The sequence below is a fragment of the Bos grunniens genome, chromosome 29, assembly GCF_055505025.1.
Source record: "Bos grunniens cultivar Pamir isolate PY7600 chromosome 29, Bosgru_T2T1.0, whole genome shotgun sequence".
Taxonomy (NCBI): Eukaryota; Metazoa; Chordata; class Mammalia; order Artiodactyla; family Bovidae; genus Bos; species Bos grunniens.
In genome coordinates, this window is record NC_141193.1 from 13,980,114 (window position 1) to 13,998,334 (window position 18,221).

At 50.6% G+C, this 18,221-nt stretch overlaps 1 protein-coding gene across 1 annotated transcript; it reads right to left on the minus strand.

Annotated features, from left to right (window-relative positions):
• Positions 1-5,278: 5,278 nt before the first annotated feature.
• MS4A15 (membrane spanning 4-domains A15) lies at positions 5,279-14,319 on the minus strand. Its single transcript, XM_086383095.1, has 6 exons — positions 14,092-14,319; positions 10,918-11,040; positions 10,158-10,214; positions 7,844-7,936; positions 7,343-7,456; positions 5,279-6,391 (listed from the first exon to the last, which is right to left on the minus strand). The coding sequence occupies exons 1-6, from the start codon at positions 14,314-14,316 to the stop codon at positions 6,275-6,277; spliced, it is 729 nt and encodes a 242-aa protein (XP_086239221.1). The 5' UTR covers positions 14,317-14,319; the 3' UTR covers positions 5,279-6,274.
• Positions 14,320-18,221: the final 3,902 nt, after the last annotated feature.

Sequence of the window (18,221 nt, forward strand, 5' to 3'; positions counted from 1 at the left end):
ACTCAAAATAACCATCTAATTGGGGTCTGGATGCCAGGTTCTTTTATAGATCAGATGCGCCCACTCAACACGCACAACTTTAGTTCATGGGATGAAGTTTTTCCAGAACCTGTGGCTTTTCACTGGGCTAGAGGCTTCTGCTTCACCACTTTTACTTACGTACAACATATAACACACACACACACACAAAAACCTCACACCCTTATTTATTAACTGATCCACTCATTTATAAAACCTTTAACAAGCACTTGCCACCGGCCAGGCACTGTGCCATGTGCTAGGGGGCCAGGGCTGAACAAGACACTGCCGTCTTTGAGGAGCTGGGAGGTTGTGGTCCATAGAATAATGGCCCCGAAGATGTCCACGCCTCGATCGCTGGAACCTGTGAATATGTCACCTACCACAGTAAAAGGGATTTGCAGAGGGATTAAGTTAAGGGCCTTGAGAAGGGGTGGTTATCCTGGCTTGTCTGGTGGGTCCCATGTAATCACAGGTGTGTGTGCTAAGTCGCTTCAGTGGTGTCTGATTGTCAGTCCTTGCAATCCTTTGGACTGTAGCCCAGCACGCTCCTCTGTCCTTGGGGATTATCCAGGCAAGAATACTGGAGTAGGTTGCCATTTCCTCCTCCAGGGGATCTTCCCCAACCCAGGGATCGAACCTGCATCTCTTATGTCTCCTGCCCTGGAGGCAGGTTCTTTACCAATAACACTATCTGGGAAGCCCTTGTATCCCAAGGGTCCTTATAAGAGGGATACAAGAGAATCAGGGTCAGTGAGAAAGATTGGCAGGGCTATGCTGCTGGCTTTAAAGATGGAGGAGGGGGTCAGAAGCCAAGGAATGTGTCAGCCCCTCAAGGCTAGAAAATGAGAGAAAATGAATTCCTCTCCAGAGTCTCCCCAAGAAATTCAGCCCTACCAGTAGACTTGCAGACTTCCTGACCTCCAGGAAGTGGGAAAGTATTAGTTGCTCAGTTGTGTCCGACTCTTTGTGACCTCATGGACTGTAGCCCATCAGGCTTCTCTGTCCATGGGATTCTCCAGGCAAGAATACTGGTGTGGGTTGCCATTCCCTTCTCTAGAGGATCTTCCGGACCCAGGATTTGAACCCGAGTCTCCTGCATTACAGGCCCTGTGCTGGGCTCTCAGCACACCTGCATATCTCGGGTCCTGTCCTTGCCCCTCCGGACTATCATCTGTCTCCCTGATCGTCTTCACCATTGCATTCTATCAGTTTCCTGTCCACTATAGTAATTGGTCCCAGCAGTGATAGGAACCTGATGGGATGCAGTGGTGATGATGACCAGGGAGACAGGTGATAGTCTGGAGGGTGGGGATGGGACCCTAGATATGCAGGTGTGCTGAGAGCCCAGGATGAGCCAGTAAGGCTTCCTGGAGGAAGTGGTGTCTACACTGAGGTCTTAAGGAGGGGTGAAGCTAAGTGGGACAAATAGGAGAGTGGGGGGCAGGCAGGGAACAGAGGGGTGTCACAGAAGTTCAGTATGGCTGCTGGGTGAAGTGTAAGAGGCAGGCAGAGTCAAGGCTGCAGAAGTGAGTGAGCTGGTTCTATAAACCTTCCAAGAGCATCTTAGACTTTAGCCTGAGGGTGAGGAGAGCTCCTACTGACTTTCAGTTCAGTTCAGCTCAGTCGCTCAGTCATGTCCGACTCTTTGCGACCCCATGAATCGCAGCACACCAGGCCTCCCTGTCCATCACCAACTCCCAGAGTTCACCCAGACTCACGTCCATCGAGTCAGTGATGCCATCCAGCCATCTCATCTTCTGTCGTCCCCTTCTCCTTCTGCCCCCAATCCCTCCCAGCATCAGAGTCTTTTCCAATGAGTCAACTCTTCGCATGACGTGGCCAAAGTACTGGAGTTTTAGGCAAAGCAATAACGCTTTTGTATTTAAAATCTCTCGGGCTGTATCTAGTTCAGATATGGGCTGACCTAGCTTGGGTCTGAGGACAGAAGTTAGGGTTCTGATGCCACGATGCAGGTGAAAGATAATGGTGGTTCACAGGTACTGGGAAGGAAGATGGATGGGGACTGAGTTGAGAAAGCTAGAACAATGAGAATCAGTGGGACACGGTTACACTTGGGGCTGAGGCAGAGCAGAAACTAAGAATGATTCTCACATTTTGTCTTGGGAAGCCGCCAAGTCTGTAGCAACATTGATTGATAAATGATGTGAGTTTCACTGCAGTGGAAAGTGAAAATAGATGCTGAAGCTCTCAGAGAAGAGCTCTGGGTAGAAGACAGGGATTTGGGAATGGTCAGGATGGGGATAGATGAGATCAGGGATTTTGCTGATGTCTGTCATCCTCAGAGCCTGGATACACAGCCAATAAGCACCTACTGAATAAACCATGAAATGAAGTGAGAGCAGTGGATAAGATCACCCAGGGGATGTGTAGAGTTCATAGAGGTGAGTCCAGTGCATAGAGGAGAACATGTGCATAGAGGAGTCCATAGTACCCCATGGACTACAGCCAGCCAGGGCCCTCTATCCATGGAATTCTCCCGGCAAGAATACTGGAGTGGATAGCTGTTCCCTTCTCCAGGGGATCTTCTTGATCCGGAAAGATTTTTAATGAACATATCACGATTTGCTTACCTATTCTATTGTGGATGAACATTTGAGATGTTTCAAGTTTTTGCCTTTTATGAGTAGAGCTGTCATAACAAACTCGTGTATATGTCTGGTTTGATAGATATATTCACTCACTTCTGTTGGGTGTACATCTGACAACAGAACTGTTAGGTTATACTGTATGCTTTAACAGATCCTGTGAAACATTTTTTTCCCCCAAAGTGGCGGCATCAAAACATACTCCCACCAGCAATCTATAAGATGAGCTCCCCAAATTCATCAACATCTGAGTAGTCAGTCTTTTAAAATTTCAGCCATTTTGGCAAGTTGGGCTAGCTCTTTGTGGTTTTTGCTTTGTATTTTTCCAGTGGCTAAAGATGTTGAACACACTTATTGGTCATTCTGAGATCTTTTTCTGCAGAGTGCCTGTGCAGGTTCCTTGTCCATTTTAAATTAAGTTGCCTCCTTTTTTCTTATTTAATTTTAGGAGCTATTTACATATTTTGTATTCAAGTCCTCTGTCAGATATTATGTGTTTTAAAATCTCTTTTCATGCTGTAGAGCACTTTCATACTTATTTTTTAATAAATAGAAGTTCTTAATTTTATTAAACACTAATTTCAAAATCTTTTCTTTTATGATTAGTTTTGTGTGTGTGTGTGTGTGTCCAATTTGAAAAATCCTTGCTTATCCCAAAGTACTGAAGATAGTTTCTTCTTTTTTTTTTTTTTTAAAGAAACTCCTTTTATGTTGTAAAATTTAGGTCTATGACCCATCTTGACTTAATTTTTATGTATGGTATGTGATGTAGGAATTGTGTTTCATTTTTTCCCTATAACCAAATCCAATTGCTTCAGCATAATTTATTGAAAAGAATATATTTGTCCACTGAGTTGCAGTGGAGACTTTGTCATAAATCAAGTGAACTATATAGGTGAGGGTCTGTTTCTGAACTCCATTGATCTAATTGTCTAGTCACTAAAAACTATGCTGTCTTGGTTATTATTGCATTATAGTAAGTTTTGAAATCTAATAATTTAAGTCCTCCAACTTTGTTTTTCTTTATGGTTTTCTTGAATATTTTAGATCCTTATGAATATTTTAGACTTTCCTTATGAACTTTAGAATTAGCTTGTCAATTTCTCCCCAAATAAATCTATTGGAATTTTGAATGGGAATGTATGAGGTCTACAGGAAAATTTGGAGATAAATGTCATTTTAACAAAATTTTGAGCTTTCCAATCTGTGAACATAGTATGGCTCTTCATTTATTTAGATCATCATTAATGTCTCTTTAGTAGTTTTCAGAATTCTTCTGCTTCGTTGGTAATTATGTCTCCAGCTCCCATTTCCTCTCAGTGGCAGAACTTAATATTGCCAGTTAAGGTAACTCAGTCACTTCCCCTGACTTCCAGTCCAGAAGCATGATCTTCCTTGCTGGTTTTGCATGGTGGCCACTGTCTCCACTCTTATTTACTGTTATGCTTCAGTCTCATACAACCCACATTGCACGTCAGCCCTCTTAGCCTTTTGTGTTTTCCCCTGGGGGACACGGGAAGCTTTTTGATGCTTTTATTCATACCCACATGGGAGTGTAGGGCTCCATGTCATGTCACCAGGCACACCCTTGGCCATCTCAACTCCACATTCTGGCTCCATGCTGTCTGGACATGGGGCATCTCTAGGGGCCTTGCCGTCTCCTCATGTTATGGCCTGGGATGTGAAGAAGCATCAGTTCTTTGATTCCTCCTAATTGATCTGTGGGTTTTGGCTGTCTCTGTGGAATTTAGTTAACAGGGCACAGAGATGGTAAAATCCCAGCCTGGGGCTAAGCCTTCTCTTCCTCCTCTTTCTCGCTCCTCTCTCCAAACATCTCCCCTCAATTCAGAAAAGTCTCTAATCTCCTCTATGTGTGGCAGGAAAACCATTCTTAAATATACCAACACATTTCTCCCAACTTTATAGTGTGGGGTCTTCAACTCTCAGCTCTATGTCCTCAAGTTCTGCTCTTGATTTTGAAGCCAAATTCTGTTGTGATCCCCACCCAACTCTGCACATGCATGACCCCAGGATGGAGGGACTCCTTAAAAGGGGGCCCTTCTTACCCCACTGTCATCTCCACTCTGTGACTCATTATCACTTAGCCACCTAGCTGACTACTTCCTCTGGGAAGACCTCATGGAAGAAGAAACATTAAAATAGGGTTTTGAAGACGGAGCAGAAGTTTGTTAAATGAAGAAGCAGGGTGCTGAGAAATGCAGTCCTGCCCCAGTCTCTGGGATGAAGAAACAGGAGGAGGGAGGGGAAGGAGTTTGTGGAATGCACTTGGGTTTGGACTCTGGGGAGCCGTATGGTAAGAGCACAGACCCTGAGGTCAGATGAAGCGGGGTTCAGATTCTGGCACTGACTTTTACTAGCTTGGTGGCCCCGTGCACATGATTTAACCTCTTCAGTTTCCCTGTCTTCAGTGGTAGAGTGGGGACATGAATGCCTGCTTAGTTAGGCTCAGGTGGGGACAGAACAAGGGTAAGGATCACACCACACAGAGCCCAGCATCCAGAGATGCCCTTTTGCTATGACGGTAAGACAATTCCCCAGGTCTCCTGATCAATATGGGACAACCCTTTAAAGCCCCCAAAGTTAAAAACAAAACAAAACAGTCATTGCTATGAGACCAGATCAAGTTGTAAGCACAGTTTATTTCCCTCTGTGGTATGAGAGACAAGCCACCTGCCAGGGCCTCTAAATACCAGGTGGAACTGTCCCCTTGGCCTGGAGACCCAGCCCAACTCAACATACCTTCAGAGGTGGCTTTCTCCTCAGGCTGCGGGCGGGGGGTGAGAGAGGGAGCACTGAGAGGCCAGGGGAGGTCCTGAGCCTCCCAGGGGAGGGGGCCCCCACAGCTGCCGCCTGCGGACGCTGACCAGGGTGCCATGGGCTGGTCTCAGGCCTCCCTTGCAACCTCTCCAGCCCTGGAGGGTGTGCAGGGCTGAGGCAATAGGGCCTCCAAACAGTTCTGCAGGCAGTTGGGGTCAGAGGACATGCCTGACTTAGACTTTAGACTTCTGGGAGCCCATGGGGAGCTGTAAGTGTCTTAAATGTCATCTGGTTCAACACTTTCTTTTCCGGGCGGGAAAACTGAGGCCTGAAGACATGGCAGCAGATTATAGAGCTGGTCCTGGGGCCTGGTGACCAGAGGCCAAGCCACCGCCGTTTGGCTCTGTGACCTCTGCAGCTGGACTCAGTTCTTCCTTCTGGAGGATTCTGGGCTCTCTGAGCTTAATGACTGTCCCAAGGCCTGAGGGCCAGGGTGGCCCTTGAACCCGTGTCCCAGCGAAGCCAGGGTTTCCAGAATGCGTAGAGAGAAATCCAGGGCGGTATCAGGAGGCATTTTCTGATGAAGGGCGGGGCCCAGGGAGCAGAGGGACACATACCCTTGACATCAACTAGCTTTTTTAGGAAATAAACCACTGAGGGAAATGTGTGGGACAGACATCCCCAGGGACTCCACTCGGTACCACACCATGAGAGGACTGGGGCGGCGGGCTGCCACCAGATAAACAAGGCGAGGGTGGGGAGAGGCTCGCCCGGGATGGTGGGGTGGGGCGGGTGGAGGAATGTGGGGAGAGGGGAAGCGGGACAGGGGAAAGTGAGGGAGGCTGGGCTCCAACCCCCGGAGCGACCGTCTACTCTGAAGATTCCTTGGGTATATATGCCACATTATCGTAGGCGGGGGGAGGAGAGGCTGCGGGACTGGGGATGTTGAAGTCTGTGCTGAAGGCATTCGGCAGGAAAATCACAGGCTGCAAAGCAAAAGAGAACAAACACCGGCAATCCTGGTGGCTCCGGCGCCTTCAGGGAGCTGTTGCAATAGTGCCCTCTTGTGGGTATTGTGAGAACAGCGCCCTAGTAGTGAACGCTCCAAGGATGAACTGGCCCCACTCATCAGTTCAACTAAATTTCCAAAAAGTATTTGCTGAGGTCAACTATCATCTGGGCATTGGAGGTACAGCAGCGAAACCGACAGGAGTCTCATTTCTCTAGGAACTAAGGTTCTGGATTTCTTTGTCTCTGGACAGCCCTACACTGGTTCAAGGCTTGGATACCACAGCGCCGACATCCCTGCAGCCTCTTTGCGACGGCTTCCCTACCTCCAACCCCTACCTCTCCGCCCCGCACCCTGCCCCCACAGTGGGCAAACCCTCTAGATTGATTTCCCTGAGCCCCACTCTACTCACCCTCCTCTCTGAGCGTACAGGCCTCTGCTCAGACTTTCAACAGCTCCACACCTCGTTTTGCACAAACCCACCTCCCAAGGGGGACCCCCACCCCGCCCCCGCCCGTACTATGGCCTGCATGTTTGTTTCCGCGGAGGCTGACATCCAACTGGTTCCCTTGTCACGGAGGCCCTTCCTCCATCCCCTCTCTGTCTACACTGTCCTCCAGTTTGGGGAAGACGGCGGTCCATGCCCACCCGAGTCGTGCTGCCCTTCCTGATGCCCACTTCTCTTGACCCGTGAACTTCTGGAGGGTCCCAATCATCCCCGACAGCGATCTCCCTCATCCCCAGAGCCCGCCTTCCAGGGCTCCGCGTCCCGGCGCAAAGAGCAGCAGGTCCCTTGATGCTGGCGCGCCCCCGTGGCCACCCACGAGGAAAACCTTCCCGCGGAAACGCCTCTGAGTTCCCGGATGTATGAGTGGGGCGTTCTTTGCAGGGCTGGGGCGGGGGGCGGGGCGCGGTGTGAGGCACTCACCGCGTGAGCTTGGGCGCGAGTGGCTTGGCACCCAAAGTGGGTGGCAATGACTGCAATGAAGAACTCCAGTATGGTGAAGATGGTAAGCACGGCCAAATAGCCCCTGCCCACATCCTGGGGACCAAAACCCACAGTCAAGGCCAGCCGAGAATTCTAGAACAGAGGAGGAAAGGGGGCCCAGAGCAGCGAGTATAACGTGCCCCAGATCATACAGAGCTGGAGCGGGTCCCCCTGCTGCGTGACACGTACTCTCCCTTGAACACAGGTACTCTCCCTTGAACTCAAGATTGCTTCTCCGCGACCCGCCCCCTCCCCCCAACTACGCCCACCCTTGACGTAGGGTCCTGGGGTCCATATACACCTGGGGGTCTCTTGGGATTGGCAGGCTCTGCTGATGCCCAGGGCCCTACAACATCCCTTCCCCCCACCCGTGCCTCCTCCTGGATGTGGCTGTTGCTCTTCTTCAAGTTTTCCCACTCCTGGGGACGTCGGACAACACACCCAGTTAGTGACACCAAAATCCATGAGCAGAATGGCCGTCCCTGCAAAGGCCGCCATGGCGCTGAGAATGTTGGTCCCCAGACTGCTCCTCACCTGCAGGGGAAGAGATGGAGGGGAAGGAGGGGAGAGGGGAGGCGGGAGGAGGAGGAGGGACAGGAGGCCACAGCTCTGCCCCCGGAGCCTCCCACAGCAGGTCCTCACACCCATGCCCATACCTGCATCCTCCTTGACCTCCTTTCCTCCTGTCCTTCCCCGGGGACCTCAGGCGAATGGCCCTGTTGACCACCCCACCCCCCCTTACCTTGCATCCTCTTCTTGGAAGCTGCTGGAAAAGGGGCTCGACCTCCTTCCTGGCCTCCCTAAGTGGGGCCTGCAGAGGCTCCTTGCCCACCCATTACTATGCTCCACCCCTCAGGCCGAGCATCCTGAAGGTGCAGCTACCCAACGGGCAGGGATCGGGGGAGGCCCTCTGCTATGGACACTGAGGTTGGGAGAGGTGTTGGGGTCAGTTCCACGTGGGCCCAGGCAGGGGCTGGCAGAGCAAGCACTGCAGACGCCTGCGGGGCACCAGTTAGGGGAGACGCAGGGGCTGTGAGCCTGAGGTCTGGGGAGCGAAGGTCCAGGCCTCGTCCTCATCCGGAGGCTCTGGACTTGGGACAAGTGGACCCCTGGGTGGTCCAAGCGATGGCTCAGGGGTCACCCTCCCCATGCTGCTGGAATCTGATGCTCTTTTGACCCACTAGCTGAAGCCTTCTGGTTAAACAGCCCTAGCCTTAAAGTGGGGACCACTCATGGGTGGGCTGGGGACTGCAGGATTTGCTCAGGTTCAAAGACCCCAACTCCTCTCTTTTTGGATGACAGGGAGGAGGTCGTTGAGGTCAGAGCAGCCTTACACATAATCAATTAACTGATGATAATCCTGCAAACTTCTGGTGCCTGCCAGACACTGTCCAAGGTGCTGTGAACACGGGGCAGAGTAAATCAGCCCTCTCTCCCCGCCCTCGTCCAGACTTTACAGCCTGGGGGCGGCGGGGTATAGGTTTGATCTTAGGGTTCCCTGTGTCCAGTCCTGTCCTATTACAATCCATTCTCCACCCAGCAGCTCTCAGGAGTGTAAACAGAGCACTGATTCTCCTGCTCCCTGGTGGCTCAGACAGTAAAAGATCTGCCTGTAATGCAGGAGACCCAGCTTTAATTCCTAGGTGAGGTAGATCCCCTGGAGAAGAGAATGGCAACCCACTCCAGTATTCTTGCCTGGAGAATTCAATGAACGGAGGAGCCTTGTGGGCTACAGTCCATGAGGTTACAAAGAGTAGGGCACAACTGAGCAACAAACATTTTCACTTCTGCCCAAACCCTGGGCTCCAACCTCAGTGCCCTCCCACTGCCCTTAAACTTGACCCAACCACAAGTGTCTCCCCACCTTTCCCTCTCGGCTTAGTTCCTCCCATTCAGCCCCTGGTTTGCTGTAATCTGAAGTCCTGGCCCCTTCTCATCCTCTAGTCTGGGATACTGGTCTCCAGGCTCCTGTGTGGCTGCTGCCCTCTGAACAATGGCTCAGCGACACCTGCTCAGGGTCTGCAGACTCTCCCAGCTGAGCAGAATCCCTCATATTATCCCTGGGCTTTGTTCAGCACTTTTCACTCTGTAAAGACCTTATCTGTGTTTTTTGTTTTGTTTTAGGTGGGGGTGGGGGGTGTCTTACCAGACATTAGAATATAAGCTCCATGAGGGCAGGGACTTGACTCTGGTGCGATGCTCAACACTCTCCTATCCAAAGCCTCCATAGCCCCCTGCCCGCCCCACCCCCCCGCCCCCGCAATCACCCGCAGAAGGCATGGAGCTGTCTGAGATGTCGACCCAGTGCATCTCTAACTTCTCTGCACTTCCCTTCCAAGACTTTTGCCCTGGTCAAGTGGAGTCACACATAGTTTCCACGGTGACCCTGCCCACAGTCCCTCCTTGCATCCTCATGCTCTTCCTTCAGGATTTCTCAATCCTACATGCCCACCAAGGCCCAGCTCAGCCATCTCCTGTTCAGGAGGGCTTTTTGCCTCATCCCTTTCTCTGGGCCATGAGCACTTCATCTGTGGACCCTCACTTTCTGCCTCTTAGGGTATTCTGAAAGTGCGTCTTGGTTTCGTCTCTTCTGTAGGTAGGGCAGGGACTGTGTCTGGCTGTCTGGGTGTTGTCCCATGCCTGGCCTCCAGCAGCCCCCTATGGAGTGCTTGCTGAAGGAGCATCTTTGGAGGCAGAGCAGAGTGGAGCTTGACTGTGGCCCCACCCTCACTCCCGGTCTCCCATTCAGACTTACCAGGCAACTGGTGTGGTTCTTCTCGGCTGCCACTGAGAGGGACCCCGAGATGATGAACTGTGTGGGGAAGTGGGTATCCTAGTGAGGCTTCAGCCAGGACACTGGGCAGGGCACACCATGCCTGGCACTGTCAAGGCCATGGGTATCAGGGAGAGGCCAGCAGCCTCCTGGATGCCACCTTCTTGGCCTCCTGGCCAGGCACTTGGGATCGCTCTGTGAGGGTGTCCCATGGTTACTAGGGGCCCCTGTCCAGGGAACTAGGGCCATGGCTTGCAAGATGAATGTTTTCATTGACATTGTGTCATCGATAGGGAAGGCATTGCTCCTTTAGACATTCACTCATCAGACATTTCCTGAGCAGCAGGCATGTGGCAAGATCCTAGCAGAGTTGAATAAGACAGACAAGATCTCTGCCCTCATGAGGCTTCTATTCTAATTTGGGAAGATGGACACTTAGCAAATAAACAATCAAAACACTTTGAAGTTTGAAGGAAGGAAGCCGGGTAACTACAGGTGTTTAGTGTCCTTAGCCCCTGCCTTCATCTCCTTCATTCCATCCTCTTTTGGGGGGAGCAGGCTAAGCTCTATTCTGGGAGCTTTTCACACACGGGAGTGGGGTCTCAGTCAGGTCATGATTAGGATTTGTGGTTGAGAGTTAGATTTAGGCTCAGGCCCCCACCCAGGAGCAGCTGTGCCCAGGAGAATGTGGTGGAGGGTGAGCCTGGGCACAGCCCCCCGCCCAGATGGCCCAGGCACTCACGCAGGCTCCTCCCCAGAAGGGGACGCCGCCTTCGATGAAGAGCATCCCCACATGGCCGCGGCGGACCATGAGCAGCACGCCGCCAAAGCCCAGGTGGATAAGGCCGATGAGAATCTGGACGGTCTGCGGGGAGCGGACGGCGGCTCAGCCAGGCGGGCGCGGCGGGCTCCACACCGCCCCCTGCCGGCCGCAGAGGAGAGCGTGCAGGGCCCTGCAGTCCCGCTTTGAACCTTCAGCAACTCGGAAATCAACTCAGATTCCCTTCTTTTAAGGAGACATCATTATAACAACTGTGAAAGACACGGTATTTTAAGATGGAAAGCCAGTTCCCCACAGCTTTCAGGACCCACCCTTCTGTTTCCATGTCTCCACGGGTTTGCCTTTTGTTCTGACCAGGTCTCAAGCATACTGTGTTGCTACTTGGTTTCTTAGCCCTCGTGTCAATGGCTCATCATTCCCTGCGCTGACTGCCTCACCGCTTCCTTCCTTGTGCCCCTGCAGCCTGCCCAAATATCTCCTTGGGTGTTTTTCTCATTGGAGTGTCATTGGTGCATCCCAGTCACGTGCAGGAGCTGCTGCCTACCAGCTGGACTCAGGACTTAGGTTTTATATTGATTAATCAATTAATTAAAGGAGTGGTTTCCCAGCACCCCACTGATTCATTCTCAGAAGCGGGATGGTTTTCCCAAGGATGAGAGCAATGTGGGCTTCTGGTTCATGCTGCCACGTTTCTTTCTAAGTGGGTTGTTTGTTTTTTTTTTCCTGTTTTTTTGTTTGTTTTAAAGTATTTATTTATTTGGCTGCTTTGAGTCTTGGTTGAGGCATGCAGGATCCTTCATCACGCAGCATGGATTCTGTAGTTGGAGCATGCAGACTGCAAAGCGCACAAGCCTCAGTCATTGTGGCAGGCAGGCTGTGGGATCTTACTTCCCCCACCAGGAATTGATCCCTTGTCCACTTGCCTTACAAGGCAGATTCTTAACCACTGGACCACCAGGGAAGTCCCTGTTTTCCGAATGGTTCTGGTAACAACTGAATCTGAGTGGAAAGGGACATTGACGGCTGCTGAACTCAGCCTCTGTCTAATCCAGGTGGTGGTGGTGGTTCAGTCACTAAGTCGTATCCAACTCTTGTGACCCCATGTACTATAGCCCGCCAGGCTCCTCTGTCCATGGAATTCTCCAGGCAAGAATACTGGAGTGGGTTGCCATTTCCTTCTCCAGGGGATCTTCCCAACCCAGGAATCAAACCTGGGTCTCCTGCATTACAGGCATATTCTTCACCGACGGAGCTACAAGGGAAGATCCTAATCCAGGAACCCTATCCATCTCCTGACTTCTAAATGGACTCCCTTAGTGATGAGGTGCTCACTGTGGTCCATATATGGGCAGTTCAGGCTGTAGAATCTATCTTAGGATCATGTGCTATATATATGTATGTCTTCCTAACACAAGAGCCAAGCATTTGTACATTTAAAGGCGTGACCCCTGGAATCCTCTCTTTCCTTCTCTCTTCAGTCACATGTCTTCCATCTTCTTTGTGCCCTTTATGGGGCATCACGTCCCAGCTGCCAAGGCTGCTCTCCTCCTCCGGTCCTTCCCCTGCTACTGGATCAACACTGCTACTCCAGTTACTCCTCGTAAGACACCGGCTGCCACTTACCAAATGCTGGTCTGCACTAAGTGATGTGCTGGGTATTTTACAGACATTATCTCTTTTAACCCTAATGTGATGAGGTAGGTATCCTAAAATTATTATCCTGATTTCAGAAAGGAGGAAGTTGAGGAAAATGAGGTTCAGAGATATTCAGTAATTTGTGTGAGGTCTCCCAGCTAGGAAGTGGAAAACCAACTAACTCCAAAGCCAGTATTCTCCCTGGCTGACACTCCCTAGAACCTATATGTAGCTTCTCCTTTTTATATTTTTCAGCAATTTGCATTTGTCTCAGCAAAGCCCTTTGGGGGTCATTGTTTCTCAGAGTCTGGTCTGAGATTTCCAGTCTCCAGCAATGGATCCACCATCTTTGTCCACTGCTTCTAGTCCATTCCTGCCCCAGTGGAGCTGGTGTAGCCTTTAGGCTCCTAAGTTCCAGCATATTCAAGCCCGAGCCTTGGGCCAGCAACTTAGCGTTGATGAGCCTAAGCTCTCTAATCTGTCCATTGGGAACTATGATCCCTGTCTCACAAGTGGTGATAAGACCCTAAGGAGACAATGAGTGCAAATTCCTTGGCCCAGTGTGCACAACTCTCGGGGGCACTCAGTAAATGAGAGTTGTCATCATTGTGGTCATCACCACCATCATCAATTAAACTATGTTTTCATCTTCCACTAGGACAAACTGAGGCCAAGGGACAGGCTGAAGACACTCCGCATGTAATATATAGATAAATATGTGTATCTATCTATCTGTCTATTTACTGTCCCTCCAAGAGATCAATATCTCAAGGCCATCTGAGGTTGGACTGTCAGCTCTGCAGGAGCCAAGAGCTAGCCCTGGCTACCACTTCAGCTTCATCTCATCTCCCTCCTTCCTCTGCTTATTACCTTCCAGCCATGCCCACCTTCTATTTTGTCTTTGAACAAGCCACCTCAGGGCCTCTGCACTTGCTGTTTCCTCTACCTGATGAGCCAGTCTCTGTCCCCTCACTTGGCTGGCTTCAGCCCAGCATCTAGATTATTAGCTACAATGTCATCTCCCCAGACAGAACTCTCTGTCCATCTTTGCTAGTGTTGCCCCTCCCCCATGGTCATTTTTTAACCTCACTGCCTTATTTGGAGTTATCTTAGTCATTTGTTCACTGGTTTACTCTCTGTCAGCTCTGCAGAATGGTCCTTGTCTGCCTGATGCATGGCTGCATCCTGAAGTCCTCACTAAGCATCTACCAATTGCTGCCCTGGTGGCTGAGACAGTAAAGAATCCACCTGCAATGCAGGAGACCTGGGTTTGATCCCTAGATTGGGAAGATCCCCTGGAAGAGGGCATGGCAACCCACTCCAGTATTCTTGACTGGAGAATCCCCATGGACAGAGGAGCCTGGCAAGCTGCAGTCCATAGGGTCGCAAAGAGTCAGACACGACTGAGCGACTAAGTGTAGCACAGTATTTGCAAGGTGCATGAGTGCTCCGTCCTTGCCCAGCACCTATGCCCCAGGTGGTCGGAGAGGTTGTTCTTACCCCCAAGGCCTTGGGCTCTCCGGTCAGGAATGTCTCCCCGGGCCACAGGTCTGGTGGCTGGGTGACGCGTGGTGTCTGCGCCCCCAGCGGCGGCTCCTCGTACTGCATGATCCCTGGAGGCTGGCACAGGGAGGTGGGCAGGATGGCTGGGGGCGAGCGGAGGCCGCTGGCGTTGCTGGGTGGGATGACGACAAACACCCCATTGCTGGAGGGAGCCGTGGACATCGTGCTCAGAGAGCCTGGGAGACAGAGGCTCCAGAAATAATAATGATAGTGATGATGGTTACATATTTGCATAAGAGATTATCAGTTTATCAACAACCTGCCTTTCTACCCCTGTTCACTGCAGTCCCCAGAGGCTGGCACCAAAATCTCTGCTCAGTGAAGAAGGGAAGCTTCCCTCAGGGAAGTAAAGGGATGTCAGAGGTCAAGGTGAAGCAAGGCCAAGGTTTGACCCAGTCTTTTTGACCCTAGAAACCACATTCTCCATCTCTGCTATTATTACATGGAAAGGACCTTTAGGAGGAACATGCATTTAAATTGCCTCCTTTGCCCAGAGAGGGCAAGTGACTTACTCAAGGACACACAGCTAGTGCAAGCCAGAGCTGAGCATCTCTGTACAGGGGACTGGAGCTCACCCACCACTTCCTGTCCCTTAGCCCAGGGCTAATGAGCTTGTGTAAATAATCCCCTTGGGTGATTTCCTGCTGTGGGAGCCTTCCTCTTGGCCACCTAAGCAATCACCATTATCCTAGACAAGCCACGCATGGATTATGGAAACTTTATGCATAGCTGGCCTGAGCAAATGCTTTGGGGAAAACCACCCAACTGTCAGGAGATGGACCAGCAGAAGGATGAACCTACAAGATTATACAATAAAATGAAGAACAGGCGTCCTTCTCATTGGCATTAATTGGTTCAGCACATGACTTTGCAGATAGAAGCTGGGACTTGAATCCTGGCCCCTCTGGGTATCGGGAAACCTGGAGGCAAGATGGCCACCTGCCCCAGCCTCAGTTTCCTTATCTGTAAAGTGGGGATAATAACACTGAGAGATAATCTCATAGGGTTTGGTGTGAACTAAAATAACACACAACCTTGAGAAAAGCCATCCTTCAGAGTCTAACCGTGACTAGGGGTCAGGCACAGGGTCCATGCCCTCAAGGAGCCTTGTGTCTGGTGGGAGGAGCAAGAGAAGCTTGTAATTCAGCCCAACAGATGATGACAGCATTGACTGAGCACCAAGCTCAGGGCTGGGAGTAGGAAGAAGAATTAATAAGGCATGTCCCTTGGGAAGGACAGGTGCACACTGCTATATTTAAAATGGATAACCAATAAGGACCTACTATATAGCACAGAGAACTCTGCTCAGCATTGTGTGGCAACCCGGAAGGGAGGAGAGTTTGGGGAGGAGGGATACTTGCATATGTATGGCTGAGTCCCTTTGCTGAGTACCTGAAACTATCACAATACTGTTAATTAATCAGCTATACCCCAATACAGAATAAAAAGTTTAAAAAAAAAGAACGTCCTGTCTTCAGACTCTGGCAATGTAGAGCAGGGCTCTGCTAGGACAGGGTGCTGGTGGAGGTGGGAACTGATTCCACCTCATTGGTTGTGAGCTCATTCGTGTCTTCAGGGAGGACACAGACCTGAAACTCGGGTCCTCAGAGGCGGCTATTCTTCTGCTCTCACCTCCCCACCAATGTTCCTTCCCTTTTCTCTTTCTCTCATCTTCCATCTTTTTCTTTCCCTGCCTACTGGCCTTTTCCCTCTTCACCAGACGTATTCGAGAAGAGTAGGCGACTGCTGAGGATGTGAAAGAGTCCCTGGTCTGGCAGTCCAAGCACATGGGACCAGAGTGAGATGCTGGGAGATGGAGGATCTGGGCTGAAGAAAACCCCTCCTGCCCCAGGAGTCTTTGCTTCTTGAGGTGTGAATAATGAACGTTTAAGTCCTCATCTCATTCTAAGGAAGAGAAAGCATGGATGGTTAGCTCTGCTTAGAGATGCTTCCCTGATGGTTTAGCAGTTAAAGAATCTTCCTGCAATACAGGAGACACAGGGGACACGGGTTCAATCCTGTGTGGGGAAGATCCCCTGGAGAAGGAAATAGCAACTACTCCAGTATTCTTGCCTGAAAAACCCCATGGCCAGGGGATCCTGGTGGGCTTCAGTCCAATGGGTCTCAAAGAGTTGGACATGACAGTGACGAAGCACAGCACAGAGATGAGGAACTAGAGGTTCAGAGAGGGTGACTGTGTCTCCCATGGTCACAGAGCACCTCAGTATTGAAGAACTGGGGTAGGTCTGGACTCTGGTCTCCTGGTAGAAGGACTGTTGTATTGATGGGAGGCATTCACTCCTGCGTTCAAGTCCTGCCTTTGTCAGAGTGGGGGATCAATCCTGTACTCCACTCTTTGGAATACTAGTTCTAAAATGCTTGGAATAAAAGTTAATTTAAAATATACAACTATACTCCAATATAAATTAATAAAAAATAAATAAAATACTTGGAGTCCACAGAGGAGTGAATTACCAATCAATGGGGCCTGAGTTTGCCAACTTTCTACTTCCTCATGCAAGTTCATTTAAAGAAATCACTCATGTTCTCACCATCACCTGGAAAGGATATTTAGCACCAGAGAGGGAGGAAGGGCATAATTTTAGAATAAAAGGACAAAACCTTTAGGTGGAACACATTTAACTCAGTGCTGCTTTGCCTGTAGAGTCGTCATTTCATCAGGGACAAGGCTCACTGGTGGCTCAGATGGTAAAGAACCCTCCTGCAACACGGGAGACCCGGGTTTGACCCCTGACTCAGCAAGATCCCCTGGAGAAGGGAATGGCAACCCACTCCAGTATTTTCGCCTGGAGAATTCCATGGACAGAGGAGCCTGGCGGGCTACATTCCATGGGGTCGCAAACAGTCGGACACAACCGAGTGACTAACACTTTCAACGTAGGTGAAAACCGTGCCTGAGACCCATGGCAATTTGGAGCGTATCTGAACACTCTCTGGGGTCCCAAGAAACAGCACCATGACCTACACCCTTCCTGGGCTCTCCGAGGGGGGCCAGAGTGGCCTCAGAAGGGAGCACAAGTGTAATTAACGACATCTCTCCCAAGGTGGGTGGTGAGAAACCTGCTTAAACTGAGACCTCACTCCCCGTTAGATGAAAAGAAAACACCTACAAAAATAGGCTCTCAGCTGATGTCGCGGGTTAAGAGGCAATGAAAGTGTCACAGAGCTCCTGAGACTTGAAATCTCTCTCTACTCACCCCTCTGAAGCTGCCATCAGCACATCAGGCCAGGGACCACCGTTCTGTTGGGTTCCAGGGGCCACCTGGCCCATGCCCGTAAGTATGTGCCACCCAAAAAGAGACTCTATTTTCCTTGTGAATGAATGTGAATGAATCAGTCACCTTGCTGTAAACCCTGATGCACGTGTGTCAGGGTCAGGCAGGTGGAAAAGATTCAAAGACATGATCCCCTGTATCCAGGAGCTTACCAGATACCCACCAGGGGAATGGCCGCCTGGGACACAGGAAATACCCAAACATCAACAAGGCATAATATGAGGGGCTGCACAGCCTTCTCAGAGAAGGCAATGGCACCCCACTCCAGTACTCTTGCCTGGAAAATCCCATGGGTAGAGGAGCCTGGTAGGCTTCAGTCCATGGGATCGCTAAAAGTTGAACACGACTGAGCGACTTCACTTTCACTTTTCATTTTCATGCATTGGAGAAGGAAATGGCAACCCACTCCAGTATTCTTGCCTGGAGAATCCCAGGGATGGCGGAGCCTGGTGGGCTGCCGTCTATGGAGTCGCACAGAGTTGGACACGACGGAAGTGACTTAGTAGCAGCAGCAGCAGTAGCACAGCCTTCTGCAGTTTATGGAGTCCTCATGTGTATGGGAACCAAGGACCCTTATAACAGCCCCTGAGGTCAGTGTTAATCAGCCCATTTTGCAGGCCAGTAAACTGAGGGCCAGGGCTTCCCTGGTGGCTCAGTCAGTAAGAATCCACCTGCAATGCAGGAGACCCAGGTTCAATCCCTTTGTCCGGAAGATCCCCTGGAGGAGGGCATGGCAACCCACTTCAGTATTCTTGCCTGGATAATCCCATG

What these genes read in the sequence shown, in the direction of transcription:
- MS4A15 (XM_086383095.1), bottom strand. Translation starts at nt 14,316, where the DNA reads ATGTCCACGGCTCCCTCCAGCAATGGGGTGTTTGTCGTCATCCCACCC. An exon ending in CCTTCTGGGGAGGAGCCTGC is followed by an intron (nt 10,215 to 10,917) that starts GTGAGTGCCTGG and finishes TTCCCCACACAG; the next exon opens with TTCATCATCTCGGGGTCCCT. An exon ending in CTCGCGCCCAAGCTCACGCG is followed by an intron (nt 6,392 to 7,342) that starts GTGAGTGCCTCA and finishes TTTGCTTTGCAG; the next exon opens with CCTGTGATTTTCCTGCCGAA.